At 43.2% G+C, this 24,877-nt stretch overlaps 1 protein-coding gene across 1 annotated transcript in view; it reads right to left on the bottom strand.

The window, feature by feature from the left end:
* Window positions 1–10,233: 10,233 nt before the first annotated feature.
* Window positions 10,234–24,877, bottom strand: part of AIF1L (allograft inflammatory factor 1 like) — a 65,477-nt gene continuing 50,833 nt past the window's right edge. The window contains exon 6 of the mRNA XM_018558542.1: window positions 10,234–10,605. Within this exon, the coding sequence (XP_018414044.1) occupies window positions 10,518–10,605 (88 nt within the window). The 3' untranslated portion in view covers window positions 10,234–10,517. The remainder of the gene's footprint in view (window positions 10,606–24,877) is intronic.

Below are 24,877 nucleotides of genomic sequence, written 5' to 3'. Positions count from 1 at the left end.
CGGGACATGCTAGAAGACAATGGCAGGTGCCGGTCAAAAGGAAACAGTTGACGGAGCTAGCTGTCACTGCTAGCTCCGCCCCAGTGTTGTCACAAGGGGGGTGCGGCCCGCACCTGGGTGCCACCATTGGAGGGGTGACACCAAAATGACTCATATGAATGGGCTGCGTTGCCACAGCACACCACGACACACCCCACTGTGTGAACGGGGCAAAAACCGAAACCTTTTTCTATTTTTGGATAGAGTAATGGGTTATAAGTTGTAACCCCTGTCAGTTTTTCTTGTCTTCTCTGTCCCATAGGGGAGACTTCCCTTCACTTCCTGACCCATAGCTACAACAGGACGTGAGAGAAAATCCCTCCAAAGTGAAGGAAATCCTTGAATCATTAGAATTAGTGTTGCCATTGGAAGGGTTTTCCCTTATTCCTGGTGTGGTGACAATTAAATATACAGGATTTTCTTTCACTCACAGTGAAGATGGTCACCAGGACAATAGACCCATCTCTACTCTATCCAAAACTGAAAAAAAGTTTTGGCTTTCGTTTTACTTAAACCCCTTCACACCTGCTCTTTGTAAATTATGCCCTTGTGGCAAGTTCCCTGTGCTAGTAGGGTTTTGGACAAGGTAGGTAATGGTAAAAGCCCAGGAGATGAGGTGGTGTAAAAATTCTTAGAAAGGGTGAGGTGAGGTAAAGTCCTCTGTTAGAAAGGGTGAGGTGAGGTGAGGTAAAGTCCTATTTTAGAAAGTAGGGGGAGGTGAGGTGAGGCAAGGTCCTCTCTTAGTAAGTGGGGGGATGTGAGGTTAAGTCCTCTCTTAGAAAGAGGGAGGTGAGGTAAAGTCCTATGTTAGAAAAGGTGAGGTGAGGTAAAATCCTCTCTTAGAAAGTGGTGGGAGATGAGGTAAAGTCCTCTTTTAGAAAGAGGGAGGTTCGGTAAAGTCCTCGCTTAGAAAGGGGAAGGCGAGGTAAAGTCCTCTCTTAGAAAGGGAGAGGTGAGGTAAAATTCTCTGTTAGAAATAGTGAGGTAAAGTCCTCTCTTGGAAAGTAGGGGGAAGTGAGGTAAAGTCCTTTTTTTTAGAAAGAAGGTGAGGTAAAGTCCTCTCTTAGAAAGAGGGAGGTGAGGTAAAGTCCTCTGTTAGAAAGGGTGAGGTGAGGTGAGGTAAAGTCCTATTTTAGAAAGTAGGGGGAGGTGAGGTGAGGCAAGGTCCTCTCTTAGTAAGTGGGGGGATGTGAGGTTAAGTCCTCTCTTAGAAAGAGGGAGGTGAGGTAAAGTCCTATGTTAGAAAAGGTGAGGTGAGGTAAAATCCTCTCTTAGAAAGTGGTGGGAGATGAGGTAAAGTCCTCTTTTAGAAAGAGGGAGGTTCGGTAAAGTCCTCGCTTAGAAAGGGGAAGGCGAGGTAAAGTCCTCTCTTAGAAAGGGAGAGGTGAGGTAAAATTCTCTGTTAGAAATAGTGAGGTAAAGTCCTCTCTTGGAAAGTAGGGGGAAGTGAGGTAAAGTCCTTTTTTTTAGAAAGAAGGTGAGGTAAAGTCCTCTCTTAGAAAAGGTGAGGTAAAGTCCTCGCACAGAAAGTGGGTGGAGGTGAGATAAAGTCCTCTCTTAGAAAGAGGGAGGTTGCAGGCTGCCTGGGGCAATAGCCTCAGGCAGCCTCATTATAAGGACAGCCCTGTGAACCATTTTTGAAAGGGGTTGATCTGGATCAGAAATCAGTTCCATTCATTGTTTTGGTTTTTTTTTTAACCCTTTTTAAACTCTGATTGTTCTGTTTGGAGATATGTAGTTTGTGATTGATCCCTTATGATCATTTATGTGCCGGAAATTGATCGATAGAGCCTTATCGCTCCTCTTTCAATGTAGAGCAGAATACATGTGCACAAATAAAGACAATTGCTTTCATGCACCCTTCTGGAGGCTTCTTACTATACTCAGATAACGGGATCTATCCACCGCCAGGAGAAGGCATCTAAGTGCTGTGTGCCTCCAGATTAAGACCCCGTTCACATTGAGCGATTTATCGCGCAGTAATTCCCGCGATATCGCGGCAAATTACCGCGCGATATCGCGCTCCAATGCAATCCAATGGGGCAAAGGGTCCTGCTGTCGCGGGTCGTGTGTCGCTACAGCAGGACCCTTTTTGGAGCGGATTTAGCCGCGATTCAAGCTTGCTCAATGCAAGCTTGAACGCGACATCGCGCAATATGCAAATCGCGCAACAAACGCGCGATTTGCATATCGCGCAGTGGGAACGGGGCCTTAGCTGCTGAACAAGCATATATGAGAAGTTGTTACATGTTCCTAATTACCTGCAATTCACAAGCAGCTAAACTATGAAATGACAGCACAATGAACTCTTCTCTTGGATCAAGCCAATCAGTCTTTGGGATTAAAGTCTTTCAGCTCGGTCGAGTATTTGTTACATGGGATTTGATACAATCAGTGGACTCAGAGTCAGTCATTGCAGCCAATAAATGGCTCCACTCAGGACCTGGGATACCTGAGATTGTACGGCTGACATTTCCAAAGGTCAAACAATTAGAGAATTGGTGAAGAGCACTGCCATTTGATCTAAGATCCGAGTTGCTTATTGATTATGACAAATGAGTAATCATGTAAGTGCTTTGTACTTCAATCCATTACTTACAGTAAGGCTGGGTTCACACCTAGACGTATCGAATATGCGCGTTTGTCACGCGTTTCGTGCCGCGCGTTTCCGAGGGCTACCCGGCTGTATCCCAATGGATACGCGCGGCAAATACGCCCCAAAGAAGCTCCTGTACTTCTTTGGGCGTAGGGCGTTTTGCAGCGCGTTCCTACACGCTGTAAAATGCCTAGGTGGGAACCATGCCCATAGGCAATCATTGGTTTTCACATGGTGAGCGTTTTACAGAGCGTAGGGACGCGCTGTAAAACGCCCAGGTGTGAACCAGGCCGAAGACTTCAGATTCATAAAAAATTTGATATAGCATATACAGCATGTCTGCACCTTAACACAGATAGCCAAAGAATCATGTGGCTGCAACTTAATGCATTTAGCATGCATGGTGAAGCTGTTTGAACAATCATTAAAATACGTATTGTGCTTGATTTAACCACTTGCCGTCCGCCCGTTGTAAAAAAAATGGACGGACGGCACTGCAGCATTGGCGGGTTGCCGTTTCCAGATGGCATTTTTTTTCTGCTCGCGTGCGATACGGAATAAATGTCAGTCAAAGTACCGCAGCGCTGAATACTGAAAAATGGCCTGGATGGGAAGGGGGTTTAACACCGCGGATGTCAACTGGTTAAGCAGCTTCTACTGTGGAATGATTGATGGTGTCAGATAGGGTGCTTGCAGCATCTCCTTTTTTTCCTGATTTCTGAGCTTCTTTTTCACCTAGTAGATATTTACCCCTTGCAGTGAAAGAAAGTTCTACATCTTAGAATGCTCAGGCTCCTGCATTGTATACATCCCAGTCCCAGGTCCATATGGAGGTATGGATATACGTTATGGGGCTATAGGAAATTTACGATGGACTACATGTTTGGTGACATCACTGCACTTGTGCCAGCACTCTGTGGATCAATCTGTCATGGTAACTGTGAATGCGCTTGCTGGGGACCTTGCAGCCGCATCTATCAAAAAATTTAAAGTGCCGGTATAGGCAGATAATTTCTTGTGTCCGGGTGGCAGCTGGCTGAAGCCCAGACGCAAGACTAAAAAACCGCACTGTCCAGGTGAATCCCGGATGGGTGGCAACCCTCACTCCGGCACATCCCACCGTCAGGTCGCGTGGTATGGTCAGCCCCGAGCAGTGGCGTCACAAGCAAAGTGCGGGGGGTGCGGCCCGGCTGCCACCATTGGAGGGGTGACACCAAAATGACTAACAGTCATTTTGGTGTCACCCCCTATGAAAAGTCAGGCACTTGATCACGGACCAAGAGCCCGACAGTGTCAGGAGGAAGGAGAGGAGGGGACCCGGCAGGCATATCTCATCCTGCCGGACGAACGCCCCCTCCTCTATCTAGCAGACGTAAATAAGACTGCGCATGTGCGATGGTGTCACCCTGTCTCCGCCCCCGGTTGATACCCAGCCTCGGGACGCCCCTGGCCCCGAGCTGCCTGCTGATTCACCTCCACCAGTCGGACCGCATCTCACTGAGCCCCGCTTTCTCCTCCACCGGGCAGCTCTCTAACTTGCCTGATTAGGCAGATTCTGTCTGGCCCGACTCGTCTCAGTGGTTTGGGGGGCGGCGTTTTTTGCTGTACCTCTGGAAGGTGCTGCCCAAGGCAAGTGCCTTGGTTGCGTTGGGGTGGACATGCCCCTGGCCACAACAAATTCAATAAATAATAGAATACTGTACTTCAGATAAGTGGGAGGGGTAATTTGAGGGTGGGAAAATATGGGTGTAACATGAAACATGGTCACAAAAGTGGACTACGCTCCTAAGGGCGTGTGTTAGCGGTTAAGTGTTAGGAGATGTTTTAGTGCAGGGGATACTTTATTTTTTTATTTACTGATATGGGAGCTGCATCTTTACTTGCTCTCAAAAGCTGAAAACTACCAGCCTAAGAATAAATGTATTGATATGGATTCATCCTGATATAAACTCTGTTATCATGCAATCCTTCCTCTTATGGGTAGGGCCCCATCATGCACTCCTATTACACTCCATTCTCTATTTTACAAACTGATACAGTATTTTGTAAACAATACACATAACACTGTATCATAGCTATTATATTTTCCCTTTGAATGAGGAAGGTCTTGAGGTCACTATAGGGTACATAAAATTTACAGATTGACAGATAATGGAAGGAGCAGAATTCGGCATAAAACGGAGAGAGGAACAGAATTTCCTATGCAGAGTTTTCATTATATGAATTATATTGTGCTCCTCCACACCCTGCATTTCTGAATGCCCGCATTGTATTTGATCATGTATAGCCTCTGTTCTGGTATGTTAATAGAGTCTCAGCATTAATGCTGCGGCAGAGGCATCTGTCAATATCTCCAGTAAGTTATTGTATAGGGGTGTAGCTCCTGGCCTCAGTTCTCTGGGAACATACAAACCAGGAGCCAGATTATTACAGCAGATTATTTCATCCTTCACCAGATCAACTAATCCTGCTGAACACTCGCAGACAAATTGTTTGTGCTTCTAAAAATACATTATTTCAAATGGATTCCAAATTGATCCCCTCTTAAGGAAAATTATATTGGTTTTGGATCAAAATAAATGTATTTCTACATATATTCTGCTAATAGAAAGGCTTGGGTGGCAAGTAGTAGTAAGCCAAGCATGATTTTTACAGGAAAAGTAAGTTGATATTTGCATTTAAAGTATAACTAAGGGCTCCTGTATGTCAGTCTAAACAGGTACTATATCCAGTTACTATGTGATGCACAGACCTCACACAGTACAGAAAAAACTTCCTTTACCCTCCCTAACTGAACCAAATCCTCCTTCAATTGTCTCTCATACATTCCCCTCCCAGACACTGCAGCTCACAGGGTTTCAGTAACAGAGGCAGTCCTGTTAGTCTAGAACAGGGGTGTCAAATCCAAACTTAGTAGGGGCCATGCCGAAGGTTGTGAATAAAATCAGGGGCTGGACATAAAGAAGATATAAACAATCAACTTGGCTGCTTGCAGCAGTACAAATCTCGTACCGTACCACTAATGATTTTATGGCAGTCCTGGTAATGGTCAGGGCCTGCTGACACTTGTACTGCCCTCACACACAGGACATCAGGATAGTCATATAATGGACAGGGATTGCTGACACTTATAGTGCTTTCACACACAGGACACCAGGACTGTCACATAGTGGTTAATTTACAGTCCTGTGTGTGAGGGCACTACAAGCATCAGCAGTCCCTGTCCATTAAATAGACAGGGACTGCTGACACTTGTAGTGCCCTCACACACAGTCAGTCCCGGATACACACAGCGGGACTTACTGGAGCCGTTGGCACAAGAGGAGAAGCGTGCGGGCGTGGAGAAAACTGTGGCCCAGGAGGGAGATGCAGGTGAGGAGATATGTGCGGCTGATGAGGGAGATCCTGGGTCCTCAGGGGGCGGCTGGCTGAATTACCGCTTCAAGTTTTTCCTGCCTGAGCACAGGCTAGAAAAAAAAAATTAACCCTGTTTGCCATGGTACAAAGCTAGGGACTGGAGGGCCTAATAAAATATTGTGGCGGGCTGTTACTGGCCTGCGTGCCTTGTAATTGAAGCATATATGGTCTAGAACAGGGGTGCCTATTAGGTAGATTGTGATCTACCAGTAGCTCTCAAAGCTGATGCTGGTAGATCACGAAGGGTGTGAATGGCGGCCCCTTTATTCCATTTTGGTATATTTATTTAGCTGTGCACACATGATTACCTATTAGCCTGAGTCTGCTGAGCCAAGCTCCCTGACACCTTTCTGGTGGATACTGGTGGTTGAAGTGCTATGTATTACATCAAAGAATATTAGTTTACACAGCCTGTTGCAAAATACAGCAAGGGGAGCCAGGAGAGAGAGAGCGAGGGAGGTTTTTTTTTCTTTGGTAGATCTCGTGTACCTTGTCATTTGAAAAGTAGATCTTAACACAAAAAATTGTGGGCAGCCCTGGTCTAGAACATATTGGGCGGGACTAGGCATGGCCAGGTGATGACTGACAAGCTACAGGCTCCTGAATCAACACTGGCAATGCCGATAGCCATGCCCCCTGCAACGTCTTCTCATCCCACTGTAGTACAAACAGTCATAGTCCACATGAGAGTGACAACTCTGCTCTGAGTTCAGGAGCAGTGCAGCATCATTTCCACCCCATCACAGGAAGCTGCATCAGGTGGACTTCACTGGCAGGATCGGCAAGTATTTGTGGGACTTTGCAGGGGGAATAAGAGAAATCTATAAGTGCAGTTGCTCTTATCATTAAATGCTGCAGCACATATTTTTGAATGGGAGGCCACAGGTGTACTTTAACGTTATCCGCCCTTTATCTTGATTTACACATCATACCGATATGCAGTTTTCACTGAATATAAACTCTGCTTATGCATTCTTTCATCATATCCTCAGTTTAAACTGCCAAGCTTTGGACAGATTTGCTTTAAAGCTCAACTCCTAGATATAAATAGCTACATGCCCCCAATCAAAGGTGCGATCACATGACCGCTCCAGGAGTACAGGAGCTGCAATTTTAGAGCAAGGTCCTTACAAATGATAAAACTGGATTTCTGCTTTACAGATTCATCGATGAGACTTTGCTGTATTAAGACACAATAAACAAACTATAGGCGTTGAATAGTATTCACAACTCTTTACAAAATTTACATTATTAAGATATTGGATGATGACATTAGACAAGGAAAGATAAAAAGAATCATTTTGCTTTCTAATCCAACCTGTGTGCCATGACAGTACAACACACAAGGGCTCACACAATGGCTCGGTACATACTAGGAAAATCAACGCTCCAAAGAGCTTACACTCTAACCAGATTTCAAGATAAAATGACGACATACAAAACACATTAAGTAAGTGAAGGCACTGAGAGGTAATACTAATGGGCTTGTTCAATAAGGCAAATGACGCACAGTGTAAACCATGGTGGCCTGTTGTAATGAAGTATTATGGATGTGATTTCATTTAGCTAATTTCTGAGTGGTTGCTGCATGCCGCCATTGCTCTTTGCACTGCTTTACTGGATAGGCTTGTAACTCTTCCTAAATACTGGCATAAACATTCATCAGGAAAATGATATAATAATACATAATGTATTTATATATATATTATATATTCCCTGTGTGATAAGTGAAATCCTATTTTTCATTGTAGGTACAATGCACATTCACCATGCTATTGTGCCCTGTGGTGATTTAGCAGCTGGTGGGATGAACCACAGAGCGCAGAGGGGGCCCGTCAACCAACACTGGAAGGTTTTTCAGCCTCCTAGTACTGGAACAGACCAAAGAAGGCAGGGTACAGGTAAGTATTATTCATTTACATATAGTCCTTACTTAAAAATGTTTTATATAGCGACAGTTAGAGGAAATATGGAGGCTGCCATGGCTGACCACCTCCTGAAAATGCTAGTTGTATGGCTGTCTTTGGCTTTAATCATTTCTGAGAAGATGATTTGGAACAAGCATGGAGATTGGAAAGTCAAAATTACCTCCAGAGTTTTTAAACTGTATTTATACAATGGAATGTATACGTTGTATAGCTTCAAGCCTTTGTTAGTCCTCATATTTAGGTGTTTTTTAGGAGGTAATATTCATAAACATTTTGTAGCCCGGGAGATTCCAGTCTCAATCAGAACTTTGAAGTCACTTTTATTTTCCTTCTTGCAGATTAGAAATGAAGGGGTCTAGTTATAAAAATAAATTCCCTTGGCGAAAGTATCAGCATTCACAAACAAGTCCCAAATATCCTTGTGAATGTTTTTAATGTGCAAAATTTTATTTTCTAATAATTAATTTGGTATTTGCAGGCCAATGTAATATTCATTTGGTAAATCCTGTTTGTTCAAAATGTTCTCAAATTGAATGTAATTGGAATGTGCTATTATACATGTTATTGTTTGGATTCGTCTGTCGATAAGCATTACTAGATGCAACATATTCTAAGAATATTAAATCCTAAGAGGCAATACCCTAAGATCATTCTATCCTAAGAGAGAATACCCTAAGAGCATTCAATCCTAAGGGAGTATACCCTAAGAGCAATTAATCCTAAAATAGAATACCCTAAGAGCACTTGATCCTAAGGGAGAATACACTAAGAGCATTCAATCCTAAGGGAGAAAACCCTAAGGGCATTCAATCCTATGAGCGAATACCCTAAGGGCATTCAATCCTAAAATAGAATACCCTAAGAGCACTTGATCCTAAGGGAGAATACCCTAAGAGCATTCAATCCTAAGGGAGAAAACCCTAAGAGCATTCAATCCTAAGAGAGAATACCCTAAGAGCACTTGATCCTAAGAGAGAATACCCTAAGAGCATTCAATCCTAAGAGAGAATACCCTAAGAGCATTCAATCCTAAGAGAGAATACCCTAAGAGCACTTGATCCTAAGAGAGAATACCCTAAGAGCATTCAATCCTAAGAGAGAATACCCTAAGAGCACTTGATCCTAAGAGGGAATAACCTAAGAGCATTCGATCCAAAGAGAAGATAGTCTAAGAACATTGGATCAGAAGATGAAATGCCCCAAGAACATTCAGCTTTGCCCAATTCACACAACAGCCACAACTTTATTTGTTCTGCAAAAAATCCTCAAAACTAATGAGCAAATGCCGGTTAATTCACACAGAATGAATGTACATGCTGTTTCAATGGATGAATAGCTCTGTAAACTTGTTATAAATAGACCCCTAAGAGTGACGATCAAATTCTTGCATACTTATTCCGAGCAAGTATCTCAGAAAATAAAGAAGCCAGTGGATCAGCCAGCCAGCTAAATAGAATCTTCGGAAGGTGGGATCCCTAATGGCAGCTTCCATATTCCCTCAGTCCAGGTTTTCTTTAGAAACAGAAGTTGGCATTTGCAGCTAATATATATTTTCTACAGTTTCCCGTATAAATGCATCTTCGCCAACCTGTAGCGTGAGGGCTGAATGTGACCCCATGGCATTTATCATATGGTTCTTAAGCCCTGACATCCAGTACCAGGAGTGGTAGCAAGATTTGTTAAGGATCTTTAATGGTAGTGATCTTTAGCTGTCTCATGTAATGTCCCCAGTCTCTTACGGACGGTCTTCTGTATAATATCTCCAGTCTCTCTTACCACATCTGTAGCATGTCCCTAGCATTTGACCATCTCATGTGGAATGTATGCAGTCTCTAATGGAGTTCCATATACTTAATATTATGTGCAGCCCGATGATGTTGTCACCGGCCAAAGTTGAGGCTGCCTATATCTACTAATTGGACCATCATAGCCAGATCTGGTCACTGTACAGACACTCCATGCTGCTCGATGATTATACTGTAACTGCACAGAAAAAAACTTACACCATTAATTCTTATTAAGCAGTGACAATTATTTGCAGCAGCCAATCAGAAACGACCTTGGGTTGTGATAACCACTGTAAATCATAGTTCGGTAAGGGTTACTGTATTTTTCATATCATTTGCATGTCTGTATTAAACGGGCTGGTAATGTGTCTGTATCTTTAAAGCTTTACAATATATCACAACAATGTCCACTAAATTACAGATCTTGAATATAAAAAAGCATCATGAATGTGCTCAACAACATGGTAACAGACCCTTGCATTTCAGACACTTTTTATACATGAGGCCCATAATGTCTCATTGAATTGTCTCCCCTGTAATAAATAGTAGAAGCTCTAGAGGACCGTCCAGGAGAAAAGGTTGGTCAATAAAATACAGAAATGAAGAGGAGGAGATGCGAGAGTGAAAATTGTCCTCTCAAGGCACTTTGTCTGCTGGTGAATGTCCTTTGTAGCAGTGCTTGGAAAAATGCTTGGCTTTGTACATTGGAAGATAGTGCAGGCTGCCATCTTGTTACATTGTCAGTCTGCTTCATGGAAGGCTGCTGATGTGTCTCCTTGGTGGGGGACCTACAGGTCTTGGAGCCGTCTCATTGGCCTTTTCTTCGAACATCATGATACTGCAAAAAGAAAGCAAAGGGTTAATTGCTGCAGTTTACATGTTGCAGTCTAGATGACCATGCTAACCTAAGGTAGATGCGAACCCTAATGGAACGACATTTCATTTGCTAATGCACTGTGTATCATGGACAGTTGATATTTAATTAAGTACTTTTCACCATAAACTATTTTTTGTTGCATCTCAGTGCTGCTGATTTCCTGCAGACTTTTTTCAGCTACTCCCTGTTTACTCTTAAAAATCCTACCTCACTTTCCCCCCGTGTAATATTTAGGAGGGAGCTGTGGGAAGTTATGTTTACTCCGATTACCTCTCTCTGTACTGTGCCAGCAGATCTCATTATCACTTGTAAAGTAGATTTGAACACTGTCTGATTTGAACAAAGGGTTAAAGATTTAGAAGCATTTTTAATGTTCAGTCTGTCCCTAAGTTTGTGCCTCTACTTTCACTTTCAAAATGCTCAGAGTAGCCTGGGATCTGCACAAAGGCCTTCACCAAAGAAATATCTAATTTCCTAATATCTTAATATTTTTTGCATGCTTTGTTAGTGAATGGAAACACATAACAAACATATAAATGTCAGATTTACTGCAAAAGAGGAAATACACTTTAAGATCATTTTCTTTTCCTGGCGTACATGGCAGCATACCAGTGATAGAGCGCTGCCCCTATCCCCACCTACAGAACCAGTAAATATACAGTGGGGGGGATTTATCAAAACTTGAGCAGACAAAATCTGGAGCAGCTGTGTGTGGCAACCAATCAGCTTCTCTCTTCAGTTTGTTCAGTTAAGATTTGAAAATGAAAGAGAGAAGCTGATTGGTCGCCATGCACAGCTGCTCCAGATTTTGTCTCATCCAGTTTTGATAAATTCCCTTCAGTATATCTTTATTTGACTGCATAAAGAGGCATAACAAGAGATGCAATTCTTTTCTATGTGGCTGGTTCATCTATGCAATGCAGTTTAGTGTGAAAGAAAAACTATATGGGCTCGTTCACAGTGAGCACTGTGCATTACTATACATGCTGCATGCACACAGAACAGTGTGACTCCAGCCTAAAAGTAAGAGGATAGATTCCCCAGGCATTCTTGTGAAAAGATTCCGATGGGGGAGTAATGTATGCTGCCATGGACAGGCACCAGGAAAGGTAAAAATAAGTATGGATACCATTTTCTGTTTTTCTGGTGCCGGCAACAATAGTCATGCCCTTTGCCAGAAGTCTCATTAGGAACCTCATCATGAAGGAATAGCTGGATTGAGTGCTACAAAATGAAAAAATCAATAGTCTTATGAAATTTTTTTAATGTTTTAAAAAGTTTGTATTTATGGGAGGGGAAGCTGAGCTGTTGAGTTACTGCTGTGGAGTGAGGAGTAGGGTGAGCTGAGGAGTCACTGTTGGGAGCGGGTGAACTGAGCTGCTGAGTTACTGCTGGGAGTGGGGAGTAGGGTGAGCTGAGGACTCACTGTTGGGAGAGGGAGAGGGTGAACTGAGCTGCTGAGTTACTGCTGGGAGTGGGGAGTAGGGTGAGCTGAGGACTCACTGTTGGGAGAGGGAGAGGGTGAACTGAGCTGCTGAGTTACTGCTGGGAGTGGGGAGTAGGGTGAGCTGAGGACTCACTGTTGGGAGAGGGAGAGGGTGAACTGAGCTGCTGAGTTACTGCTGGGAGTGGGGTGAGCTGAGGACTCACTGTTGGGAGAGGGTGAACTGAGCTGCTGAGTAACTGCTGGGAGTGGGGAGTATGGTGAGCTGAGGAGTCACTGTTGGGAGAGGGTGAACTGAGCTGCTGAATTACTGCTGGGAGGGGGGAGTAGGGTGAGCTGAGGAGCCCCTGCTATGAGGGGTGAGCAGCGGGATCTGAGCTGCTGATTAACCAACTACTGGGAGGGGAAGTAAGATGGACTTAGCTGTTGAGTCACTGTTGAGAGGGGTGAGCCGGGGGTCCTGAGCTGCTGAGTCACTGTGGAAATAGAAGCTGAACTGCTGGGTCCATGCTGGGAGGAAGGAGCAAGGGGCTCTGAGCTGCTGAGTCACTGCATGGAATGGGAGCTGAACTCCTAGGTCACTGCTGGAAGGAGGGAGCAGGGTGAGCTGAGCTACTGAGAGAGATGGACTTGAACAAGTGAAGACTTCTCCTAATGTGCATTTTAAGGATGAACTGATCCACACTGCCTGCTGCTACAATGGTCAGTTCAAACACGGTTTTAAAGCCTGTTAAAAATATGCAACTAGTTAACTGTCCATAACCTTACCACAGTTACACTCTAATGGTTTTTGGTAACGCTGACAAATGTCCTATTGAGTCATGTGAAGTGTGATATTTATTGACAGGTCCACTTTATCTACGAGGTCATAAAGGTTTTTATGGTCAGATCTGACCACAATGTTGTGAAATCTAAGAGACAGCTAATGTAACAAAAGGAAGCACATGTGAAAAAATGGAGAAGAAGAAGAAGTTCTGCACAAGAGGTCCGATCCGAGCTGGAGATTTATAGTGAATTATGAGGAAGTTCTATTGTGCAATATCTTTAGCTTTCAAAATCACAAAGACAAAGATTTGCAGAGCTTTCACCAACCACAGTGTAGATGACCATGGGAACCGAAATCTGGTTTGCAAAGTGTAAGAGGCCATTCAGAACATAACGTGCACTATACCGCATGTCAAGAACACTTTATAAAACGTGTTCCCCTGTGTGTTAATTGCACTTTGATGCACATTTACAGTGCACTGGCACGTACTGTATGTGCATTGTAGCGCACTGCAACACACATACACATATGTTCTAAAAAAAAAATCATGCAGCACCCATTTTTGCGCTGGCTAAGGTGCATTATTATTATTATTATTATTACATAGTATTTATATAGCGCCAACAGTTTGCGCAGCGCTTTACAATGTAAGGAAGACATTTGATTGGGTTGACTGACGCAACCCAACTAAGATTTCAGTGCAGCATAAGCAGAGTTGTCAGCTCACAGAAAGTTAGGAGCTCACTGGATTTTGGGCAGGATCAGGAAATTAGCAGCTTATTGGATTTCTGGCAAGGTAAAGCTGTACTGAAAATGTTTTTAGTGAGTTTTTGCCAACACATACACTTTAACTTATTGCAGTTCCTCCGTATCATTCTACTCGGTACAGAAATGTTGTAAAGCGTATTTAAACTTAAGAACAAACATGTAATATATTGTAATTTTCACATCCTTAGATGTGGTGGCTGCATTTGCCCCTTTTCAGGCCTTTTATCTTTATTTTTCACCTGCCGATAACACACTTCCCGTTCTAGGACGCTTTACTTTACTGTATCTATGGAGAAGCAGGTGTGCCACCCTAGGCTGCTCGCTCCAGATTTGGACTGCAAGCATCTCCAGAGAAGGGAATTGGAAAGCGTGTTAACTTTGGGGTCCATACACTAAGCTGCCGTAGGCAGCCGAGTGACTAACCGACTCCAAGCAAAGTGAGCCGAACGCTGTTCGGCTATTCAATTCAGGCTGGTACGGCTGATTCCAGCCGTATATCGGCTGAATTCAGCAGTACATCGGGTGACTTCGGGTCGGCCGAACGTGCTCAGCATGTTCGGCGGACCCGAAGTGCAGAAGGAGTTCAACTCAGCCGATCCAACATCTGGATCGGCTAAGCCTAACCTCCGGCAGGCTACTTGCTGCCGTTCGGTCTATTCTCATAGATGCCCAACAGCAGTGAGTAAATAGCCGAATGCCTCTGAGAAAAATAGTTAAAGTAGAAAAAAAAAAGATTAGAAAACGATCGTGCAGAGATAGCAGTGACAGCTAGCTCCGCCCAACTGTTTTGTATTGCCCGGGCGGTTCTGCTGCCATCAACAAAAAAATGAAAACACCATAGGAATGCATAGCTAGATTCTAGACATGTGCACTGCCAAAAAATTTGTTTCGTTTCGTTCTGATTCGGATTTTGTGTTATTTTGTTTTTCAGGATTCGGGTGTGAAAGTCAATCCGGATTCGGAATTCGGATTCGGACGAAATTCGTTAGCGGTAGTTCGTTTTCGTTTCATATTCATTTCGTTCATCCATCATTCGTTTGCAGCAAAAAGACATTTGAGGCATAAAAAATGTTTTTCTCCTTCTCTAATGTCACTTTGCTCCAACAAACGAACGAAACGAATAAGAAACGAAAATGAACGTTCGAGCGAATTTTGGAAACGGAAATTCGGATTCGTTTGCATTCGTTATATCTGTAATTTGGAATTCGGATACATCCAAATGTCCGAATTTCCAAAAATCCGTCCGAATTTCGATTCGGAACGAAACGAATCGCACATGTCTACTAAATTCCTATTGGCTATTTCACTTTGCAATAGCCAATAGCAACCTAGCTATTGCACCCGCCCTTGTGCTGCTGTCAATCACCAAAGGGGGACCTGATGGAGAACTGCAGGTCCCCCTCTGCTGATTGACAGCAGCAGTGGGCAGGTGCAATAGCTAGTTTGTTATTGGCTATTGCAAATTGAAATAGCCAATAGGAATCATGCTATGCATTCCTATGGTGATTTCTCTTTTTTTTGTCTTCTGACTGCAACCTGCAACTGCAAATATCATATATAGTTATATAAATTGTTCCTATTTAACCCCTAATTAACCATTCGCTAATTTGGATAACTTTTAGATAACTCTGATTACTATTTACTCACTCCTTCCACCCCCAGCTATTTTGTTTTATAACATTCCTATGTTTTCTATGCTTCCAACCATTTTGTTTGTTTTTGTAGAGCTGCATTAAAAAAACACACACAAAGTGTAATAAAAAGACTATTTCTGTTGTAGGTAACGTCACCATGCTTTGTACCAGAAATTTAATTTGAGAGCTTTTATAAAAGGTTCAATGATTTGGGGAGGTGAGGGGAAGGAGGATCGACCGGGCAAAGTGGTCCATTTTCTTCTCTTTGAAATGTTGGAGAGCATGTTATTATGCCATTGTAAATGCAATGACAAAACTAGTAGGACAATTGTTGATTCCAACCTTAGAAAAACATGATTTTTAGTAAAGAACATTAAAGTAAACATCCAGGATGGTTACAACAAGAGACAGTACATACTTATACTGTATGGGAATAACACGTGATGAGGCAGTTCCATTGCTCTTTGTTAGTTTGGCTGTAAGCTATGTTCCCTTGGAACAACTAAATATCAAATTTGCCTGAAAGATACCAAAAGGTGAAACCAATGCTGGAGATCAACACCCTACAAAACCCAGAAACCCAGACACAAGATGTCAGGCAGACAGGGGCAACCAAAATTAAGATAGGGGCCACTGGCCCCCCACTGAAAATAGTCTCAACTGTAATATTTACATATGAATGGGTGGCGCTATTTACGAATGAATAAGCCACGACTCATTCTCCCCAAAAAATGTCTGTGCGTCGCTAGAGTGTCCGGGTTTCACTTGAAGAAAAGGTGGCAACCCTACACACTGGTGGAGAAAGGTAATTGTGACATAAGGTTAGGGGACATCATTGAGGGGCGGTATGTTTCCCCTCGCTTTCTATCCTATGTGCATGAATAGCGGAACCCTGACCAGGGTTTCGCTTTGACTTTGGGTCCGGATAGTCAAGCTCGGGCTTTGGGTCTCACCTGGATAGTTGATTGCTTGATGAATGCTTGTCCAGGTGAGATAAAAGGGGAAGGCTGAGACATGGTTTTGCTCTGGCCTGGGACTCAGACAGCCTTCTGAGAGAGCTACATGTTGGATGTGTTCAGAGAGAAAAAGAACTTTGCTGCCTGGACTGTTTTTCCCAGGGAAGGTGATCCCCCATTCGAGCTATACCCCCACATATGGTGGATTTGGCGGGTGGCTCTGGGCCTAGAGACTGGCCTGGTAGGTCAGGAAGGACCATGAGGCCATATAAAGGACTGGGTGCAGAACCCATAAAATGCTTTCGTTGCCATGGGTTAGGACATATTGCTGCTAATTGTCCATTGACGGATGCACCTATGCAATGTGATTATGCTATGTTAAGAAAATGCATGTCTTTCTTTGCACAAGTGGTGTGTACTGCATCATGTCAGGAACGTATTGATAGACAGATGTGTGTTATTTCAGTTGACGGAAAGCCAGTTACAGCTCTTCTAGATTCTGGTAGCGTGGTAACTCTGGTCAGAGCCAACTTTCTCAGCCTCAGCAGGTACCACTCTAGCACTATTGGGGTTATTTGTATACATGGTGACACACATGATTACCAGACTGCTGTAGTGGACATTGATACCCCATGGGGCTCTGTGACACATTCTGTGGGTGTAGTACCCTCCCTGCTTCATGAAGCTATAGTGGGGAGGGATTTTCCACAGTTTTTTCCACATAGGGAAGGTGATCCCCCATTCGAGCTATACCCCCACATAATACATATACAGTAGTTTGGACAAGCAAACCTCAGTGGGAAATATAATTTGCTGGTAGCCATTCATATTAGAAAGCAAACACTTTTTGGGCCAACAGCTGCATGTTTGTGTCTCAGAGGTGCTCAGTGGAGAATAGGGTTGGTGTTTTGGGACTTGGTGCCTTGCACACTCAGCAGTCATGCAAAGTTCTGAATTTAGGGGAATCAGGCACACCCATTACCCCATTCCACCATGCATTGCTCAGAATCGAAGCCACTTATTTCCATTTAAAGGTAGAGGGCGAGTACTAAGGTGTTGGGTAGGTGGTGTCACATAGAAGGTACTCAGATGGACCATAGAAAACAAAAGGGAACAGAGCGCCACCTCTATGTGTAAAATCGTTTATTAGGATAAATAAAACAAGGGATAAAAGTACTCACAAACAAACGTTTTCATCAGGCTTTAACAACAAACAAGAGGCCACACTGTCTGTTAACCCAACATGGTATCGCCCCGAATATGTAACACGGTAGCCTCCGGTCACATTACCGTCCACCGGCCGCAGTCAGCCAAGATTGACGCGTTTCAGGGGCAAGCCCCCTTCATCAGAATCATCATGATTCTGATGAAGGGGGCTTGCCCCGGAAACGCCTGATGAAAACGTTTGTTTGTGAGTACTTTTATCCCTTGTTTTATTTATCCTAATAAATGATTTTACACACGGAGGTGGCGCTCTGTTCCCTTTTGTTTTCTATGTCCGTGGTGGAAGCCCCAGAGCCTTTGATGAGCAGCCCCTCAAGTCTGTGTGAAAAACTATGATAAACTGTTGAAAACTTTGAGTATGCAACAGCAAGTGGATTGTTCAGCTGGCAGCCATTAGCGCCAAGAGTTAAAGAAAACTTTTTATCAGATGGACCATCATACCCTTTATGTAACAGGTGACGGGGTTCCTTTACAAAATGTACTTTTCCCAAGCAGAGCAAAGGAGCCAGTGCACTTTAATTGTGGCCCTCCAGCAGCACATCACTTAGCCTGTCTGGCACTCTGCTCGGCTACAGGGAAAACTTCTCAGTACTTTCAGGTATAGTGGAGCATGTGACTTTTCCCCCCTTCCTCCTACATGACAATAGTAATGCTTGGTGATTGGCTATCCAGGCACCTGGCACTGTCACAAGAGGGTGGGCAGAGAATGCTCAGCCCTGTGTATGCTGCAAGTTTCAACATGCACTCACAGAGCGCTAACACTTTCTTGCTTTGAGCAGCTGAACCAAGGGTATGCAAGTATGTACAGATAGTGAGGCCCATGCCCAGCGCTACCGCAAGGCAAGCGGCCGCCTGAGGGCGCTGCAGGGTGAGGGCGGAAAAAACAGGGCATTTTGACAAGTACTTGTCAAGGGAGGGAGGGGGTGCACAAAAATGCAACTTTGCCTGTCTAGGCAAAAATCCTAGCACCGGCCCTGGTGAGGCCATCATTAAAGTCGTCTGTTGCTTTGCCCAGTATGTGCAAATCATATGTTCAGTTTATGAAAATATTTATTTTCACAGACAGAAGCAGAACAGGAGCTGCAAAATGACCTGCAATGTAACTAAATCTGTATGTTGGTGACAAACAAGGCATGGAAAAATAGAGCTTTTGATAGTCCTGAGAGCCGTAGTAAGAGGGAAGGGAACACAGAGAGCCGCCGGTCCCCTCCCTCTCCTCTCCCAATCCCCTTTTCACGATACACACACAGCCCCATTCTGGCACCCTGGGGGAATTAATTAAAAGAGCCTGTTCCTTCTCTCCAATCAGAGGGGTCAATGACAAGACGCACAGAAAATGGATTGTTAGAGGAGAGGCACTCTGCCACATATGAGTCGGTTTCACACACACCAAAGACACTCGCCCCTTCCTTCCAAAGCATAGCTAATGCTCTGAAAAATAATAGCTGATAACAGAGGTGAAGGGGAGAGACAAGGAGGACAGGGAGGGAGGCTCCCCACACAAAGACCTCCAGTGTTCCCTAGCCTGGACTCAAGTAACTGGAGGCACAGAGGAGACTGTGAGGATACAGAACCTGCTGTGTCCTGCTATATTAATGCACCTTTATTCTCAGCAAGGTGACATGTTACCTGATCACAAAGACCCCAATTTACTACTTTGATAGAAAGTATTTAAAGTCCAGTGACAAAATTCCACACTGCTTCCTATTGCCAAGAATGCTATACATTTTATTCCAACGAATGACCGACGGACTGCGAAATCATCATATTGATGGCCCTTCATTCAAATGCTCTTCATTAGATCTTTAACAGCAAGTTACACAATAAATACAAGAGTTAGAAATTAGCCTATAGAGAACCAGTAACAGCTGGGCTTATGCAAAAATCCAAATGTTTAGTCATAAGTAAGTCATAATTTCATAAGTTTACATACAAAAAGGGTAAAGTGTATCTAAACCCCCCAAAAATGTAGTTTATTGCGGTGTACCAGTCCTTAGATGTGGTGGCTGCATTCATCTTCTTTCAGACGTTTAATTTTTTCTTTTTTTTTTTCCACCTGGTGATCCGGCCACAAGCATGCTTCCTGTCACAGGATGACAACGCTCGCTCACTGTACTGTATGACAGAGAAGTGTTGTCACCCTAGGTTGCGCTCTTGATTTGCAATACAAACACAACCTCTTCAGTACACAGGAAGTTATAAGGACTCAAGATTTCTGACACGATCAACAGGTATTTTCTGCCATTTCTGTAATTGGAGAAAAAAAACTAATACACAAAATCTAAGGGCTGGTAAACTCTATAGCCCTAGTGCCCAATCAGCGGCCTGAGGACCACATCCAGAACTTTGGTACTTTGCGGCTCTCGGTGCCTCTGCAGATAATGGTCAGTTTTGGTGCTTACTTATGGCCGTGAAGGAAAATCTAGTAGTTAAATAGTTTGGTTTCTTTTTTTCTGTGCTGTCCTGATCTTTCCTCTTTTCATGTTTTGTTTTTTGTCTTCTAATCCTAATTAATGGATCTTGTTCAGAGAAATAAAAACTGTGGCACAAGTTAAATGTAATGTGTCTCCAGTCTATGAATGTCTCCAGTCTCCAACAACTCCTATAACATGTCTCCAGTCTCCAACAACTCCTATAACATGTCCCCAGTCTCCAACAACTCCTATAACATGTCTCCAGTCTCCAACAACTCCTATAGCATGTCCCCAGTCTCCAACAACAACAAACATGGAACTATTCTATGCTTTTACCTACAACTCTTTAATTTGGTGACAGGGTCTCTTTAAGAATAAGCAAACATGAATGGCAGAGGGGAACAGAAGCATCTTTTTTCAGTCCACAAAATGAATCCAGAATATAAAATGTATCACCTTGTCACATGCTTTTTCTCACAAATAATTAGAACACAATGAAAGCTGTGAACGGGTTAAATGAGAATATAAACAGCTTGTATACCACAGGGACCCCCCAGCCACACTGTCTCCGCACACGTCTCCCCCCTAGTCCCAGTGCCCTATAAGCACACCTGTACATCCATATGGAGAAGGAGGAACACAACACACCTGCTCGATGGGGAAGGTAGTTATTTAGCAGACGCGTCAATGCTATAAAATATCCGGATGACACTTAGTAGTGTTGTGTCTGCACCCAGCTATTCCTCTAGAGACGGAGCTAATTGTTCAGTGACTGCAAGGTCTGCTGGCAATATATGCGCTCCACCCTGGTTGTGTGCCTGTGGCTTAGGCTGTGTGTATGGGAGGGTAGAGTCACATGATCTCCGCTAGCGACAATGACAATGATTATTTCTAAGAAGTTTATGTTGGTTGTCTCAGTTCTTACTACTGACACTGATGATGCTGAACTGATCTTGGCTATGGCAGTGTTTCTCAATGCGAAAGTGATGGGTCCTCTCCCTGTATGTGACATCTAAATGAAGAAGTTTCACTTAGAATTTAGGGCTATGGTTAGGGTGAGGTCTAGAACAAGCGATTAAGAGTTTATTGTTTGGGGAGGGGGGAGAGATGGTAAATGTTTCATGTTCACTTTAGGGGTTAGGTAAATCTAGTCACACACCAATAGAGTTTTGTTCAAAATAATTCATTTTCAGAATAGATTTCCTAATAGTTAAAGGAGAACTATGGGGTCAGGGCTTTTCCCCATAGTTCTCCTAAGGGTCACGGGAGAACACAAACTAGCGTTCTCCCGTGACCCAAAGCTCAGTATAATGAGAGCAGTAGCTCACGGTATACTGATACGCCGCAGCCGGGACGGATCCCGACAATACTGTCTGGATCCACTCAGCTGAATGACAGTCACGGCTCTCTGGGCGGATAGATCGAGAAGTGAGCGAGCGCCGGTATGTGTTCGCTCACTTCCCGATCTTCTGAGCCGACCTGTGACAGTTTCATTATCACAGGTCGGCTTAGATTATGAGGCTGAGTGAAAATCACTCGCCTCATAAATCAACGATTGTTGTCAACAAACAAAATCGAAGGACAGGATGGAAAATTTTTCCCGAACAAACAAAATTCTGACAGTGAATGTGATTCTCATTCAGAAAACTCCATTCCAAAATCAAATGTGAAAATCAAGTGTCATTTCAAATGACATTCATCACATTATCGAATGTTCTGATGAAGTGAATGAATGTTCTGAGGAGATGAATGAATGTTTTCATATAAATATTTGTACAAAAATCTATAAGTGTATGGCCAGCTTTAGGCCTTGTTCACACCAAATGCAGAGCAGATCTGCATGAGTTTCTGCACACGCAGTGCAGTGGGTTGTGCCGCGTACCTGGGCCTTTTTTTGGTAATTTTTTTTTAGTTTAAAATGGACTTTCAGTGCGTTCCAGGGTGTTTGCATGTGTTTTTGATGTGTTTGCATGCGTTCCAGAGCAGGTAAAATGGGGCCTGCTGCAGTTTTTTTTTACCTGCTCTGGAACAGAACTCTGCAATGTGAACTGGAGCTAAAAATACCATTGGAATACACTGGACGCAGTTTTGCTCCGGTCTGTAACTGCTCTGCTCTGCACCTGAAACACGCTTGGTGTGAACAAGGCCTTAGTGTTAGGTTGAGAGTTAAAGTAGTATTAAACGCTCAAACTTTTTCCAATAATAAATCCAGATCAAACAAATATACATTGCCCAGCAAAATATTGCTTTACATTTTTGTCCAAACACTTACAAATATCGGGGGGAATTTATCAAAGCAATGGCGACAGTTTTAGCCTCTTAGATATTTTGCTGGGCAATGTAAATTTATTTCACCTGCATCTGGTATTTTAAAAAGTTTGAGCATTTAATACTACTTTAAAGTGTTAATATTTAGCCAGAATGTTTTTTTTAATAAATTATTATTTTGGGTGGAGTAGGGAAGGGTTAAAACCCCTGTGAAGTTTTCATTATTACCTTTGCCCCCCTAGGGTAGAGTCACCAGGACAAGTAATGGGAAACCCAAACTATTACAGTTGTGAAGGGAACAGGAAGTTAAGGGAAATATTCCAAAGGAGACAACTGTTCTAGTAACTAAGTGGAATTTTGCCCTCACTTTGGAAAGATTTTGTCTGACTTCCTGTTGTGTCTCTTAGACAGGAAGTGAAGGGGAAATCTCCCTAGGAGAATGCAGCTTTGAAGGAGAATTATGGGGAGAGTGAAATTCACTCATCCCCATAATTAGAGCCGGTGTGTGACACTGCAACTGGTGGTGACTTTAAGTAAACACCCCTTCCCCAGGGATTTTCCCCTCCCCTCTCGCTATTACTCCAGCACTGACTGGAGGGACGGATAGGGGAGGGGTCGGGCACAGCTCTCTGGCTCTAGAGAGCCAAAGCCAGCTGTCAATCAGGTAGCAGGGTGGATCCCATCAATATTGTCTGGATCTGTCCTGGCTGCAGAGCAGCTCTGTGCTGTCAGCATTGGCGGGCAATAGCCCGCTATATGCTGAGTTTTGGGTCACAGGAGGACATTAATATACTTTCAAGCAACTTGACAATAGGAACCTGTGGTCTTGAAGGGCAAAATGTGATGGTGCCACGGTGATTGGTTGGTATTGTGAAAGGTAAATGTTCATAAAAGCTATGGTTTATTGAAACACTCCTCTTCACATCTTACTTTGTAGCTCTTTGCATTCAGAGACATGACATTTGAGAGCCACTATGGAAGTCAGTGCTGGAAGACTGGCCTCTGTCATATGCTGCGATTGGAGGTCTAAACAGGGAGCTGATAGCTATATAACACCCACCATGCGCCACCGTCTGCTATGTCTCATTGATGAAGTATATCCACTCAGTGCAGCCTGCCCAACATTAATATTATGCATTAAATTAAATTTTTCACTAAATGTTGGGGGTTTAATAAGGAGTTGCGCTAATATTGCGCAACATAAAAATTTTCAACTGCCACCATTTTATTCTATAGGGTCTTGGCATTCAGAAAATATATAATGTTGGGGGGTTTTAAGTCATTTTCAGGCCTAAAATGTAGAATATAACATGGGTGCAAAAAATGAAAAAAGGGCCTCAGTCATGAAGGGCTTAATATTGTCCCAGGGGAAAAATGACCCCTTCCTTAGCCCCCTAGTTAAGTCCTCTGTCTATGTATATGCAGCTCACATGTATATAGTCTTTAACATTTGCCAGTGCTACCAGCAGTTATTTCACTATATAATTTAGCATCTGTGACATGCCTGCAGATAAAATGAACTTTATATTTGGCATTCATTTAATGTACAGCATGCAAAGTAGTCTCTGATCCTGGTAATGGGATTCCCTGATCTCTTTTAAATGAAAAGCTTTCACAAAACTGAGAAGGGGCGTAATATAAATACTACCTTAAAGCCCCTAGATTTGAAATAAGATGGTTCAAGATTTCCAGGATTCAGAAGGCCTTCTCTGATTTGCCCTGTTCGGTTTCGGGAATAATGAGCACTCCAAATTATAACACAGCACAGATGTCTCTCAACCATGGGCCTGGTACTCCTTTACTCATCAGCTAGTTCATCAGCTCTTGCTAAAAAAAAAGTGTGATGGATTATATGATAAGGATCAGTTAATAAAGTGCACCTGTCATTTTGTATAAAACAAAGAAAGAGTTTAGAGAAGATAGGCACCACCCTTGCATTTTTCAGATATAAATGTTTTTAGATTTGCAGAGTGCCTTAGCCTGCTGCTTAATATCCTTTCGTGTGATTGTTGGGTATACTATTGCCATAGTTGCTTTCATATGTTGTGTTATGATTAAATCTGCTATAAAACTGTTCAAAGGTGTGTTGGTGTGCTGTGGATCCACATTTGGGCGGTACATTGGTGTAGGGGGATAGAAACACCCGGTTATTCAGCGGCTCCTTCGGGGGTGAGCGCTACAGAGCATTTTGGAAAGGTGGTATTAAACGCTGTTCTAGCAAAACAAATTAAAATGTGCTTTTCGTTTATTGAGTGAAGTGTCTGGAAGCGTAAAAAAAAGGAATGTTTGCCAGTACAGTAGTAAGGGCACACAGGAACATTGTTAGGGGTTTTATATGAAAGAATTCATCTCTTTTAGTACGGACATATTGCCTGCTCATACCTCTCAAATGATCACAAGCATGACTAGAGAGAATCTTGGAAAGGTATGGATCTTCCATGTACTTAGTGGAAGGTGGGACTCCTACTGAGGTGGAGAATTTAGGTAGTGATAAGTGTTTACCATTGTACTTTAAAGAGTAGTTGGCCCTTGGTCACTGCGTTTGCCCTGTTGGCAACAGATGACAGTATGCCAAAAAAAATACCAAATCTTCACCTAAAGTCATAGTTGGTGTACAGGCCAGAGTAACAGTTAGCAAGAGACAAGGCAGAATGTCAAGGTTTAAGAAGAAAGGTAGAAGTCTGGAACCAAAAGTCAAACCAAATATTTACCAGGAAAGAAGATCAAGATCGAAGAAGAAGACATCATATAAAGATCTG

The sequence above is a fragment of the Nanorana parkeri genome, unplaced genomic scaffold (genome assembly GCF_000935625.1).
Source record: "Nanorana parkeri isolate BGI_ZX_2015 unplaced genomic scaffold, ASM93562v1 scaffold345, whole genome shotgun sequence".
Taxonomy (NCBI): Eukaryota; Metazoa; Chordata; class Amphibia; order Anura; family Dicroglossidae; genus Nanorana; species Nanorana parkeri.
Note: the sequence above shows the minus strand (reverse complement) of the source record. Positions and strands in the feature narration are given on the sequence as shown.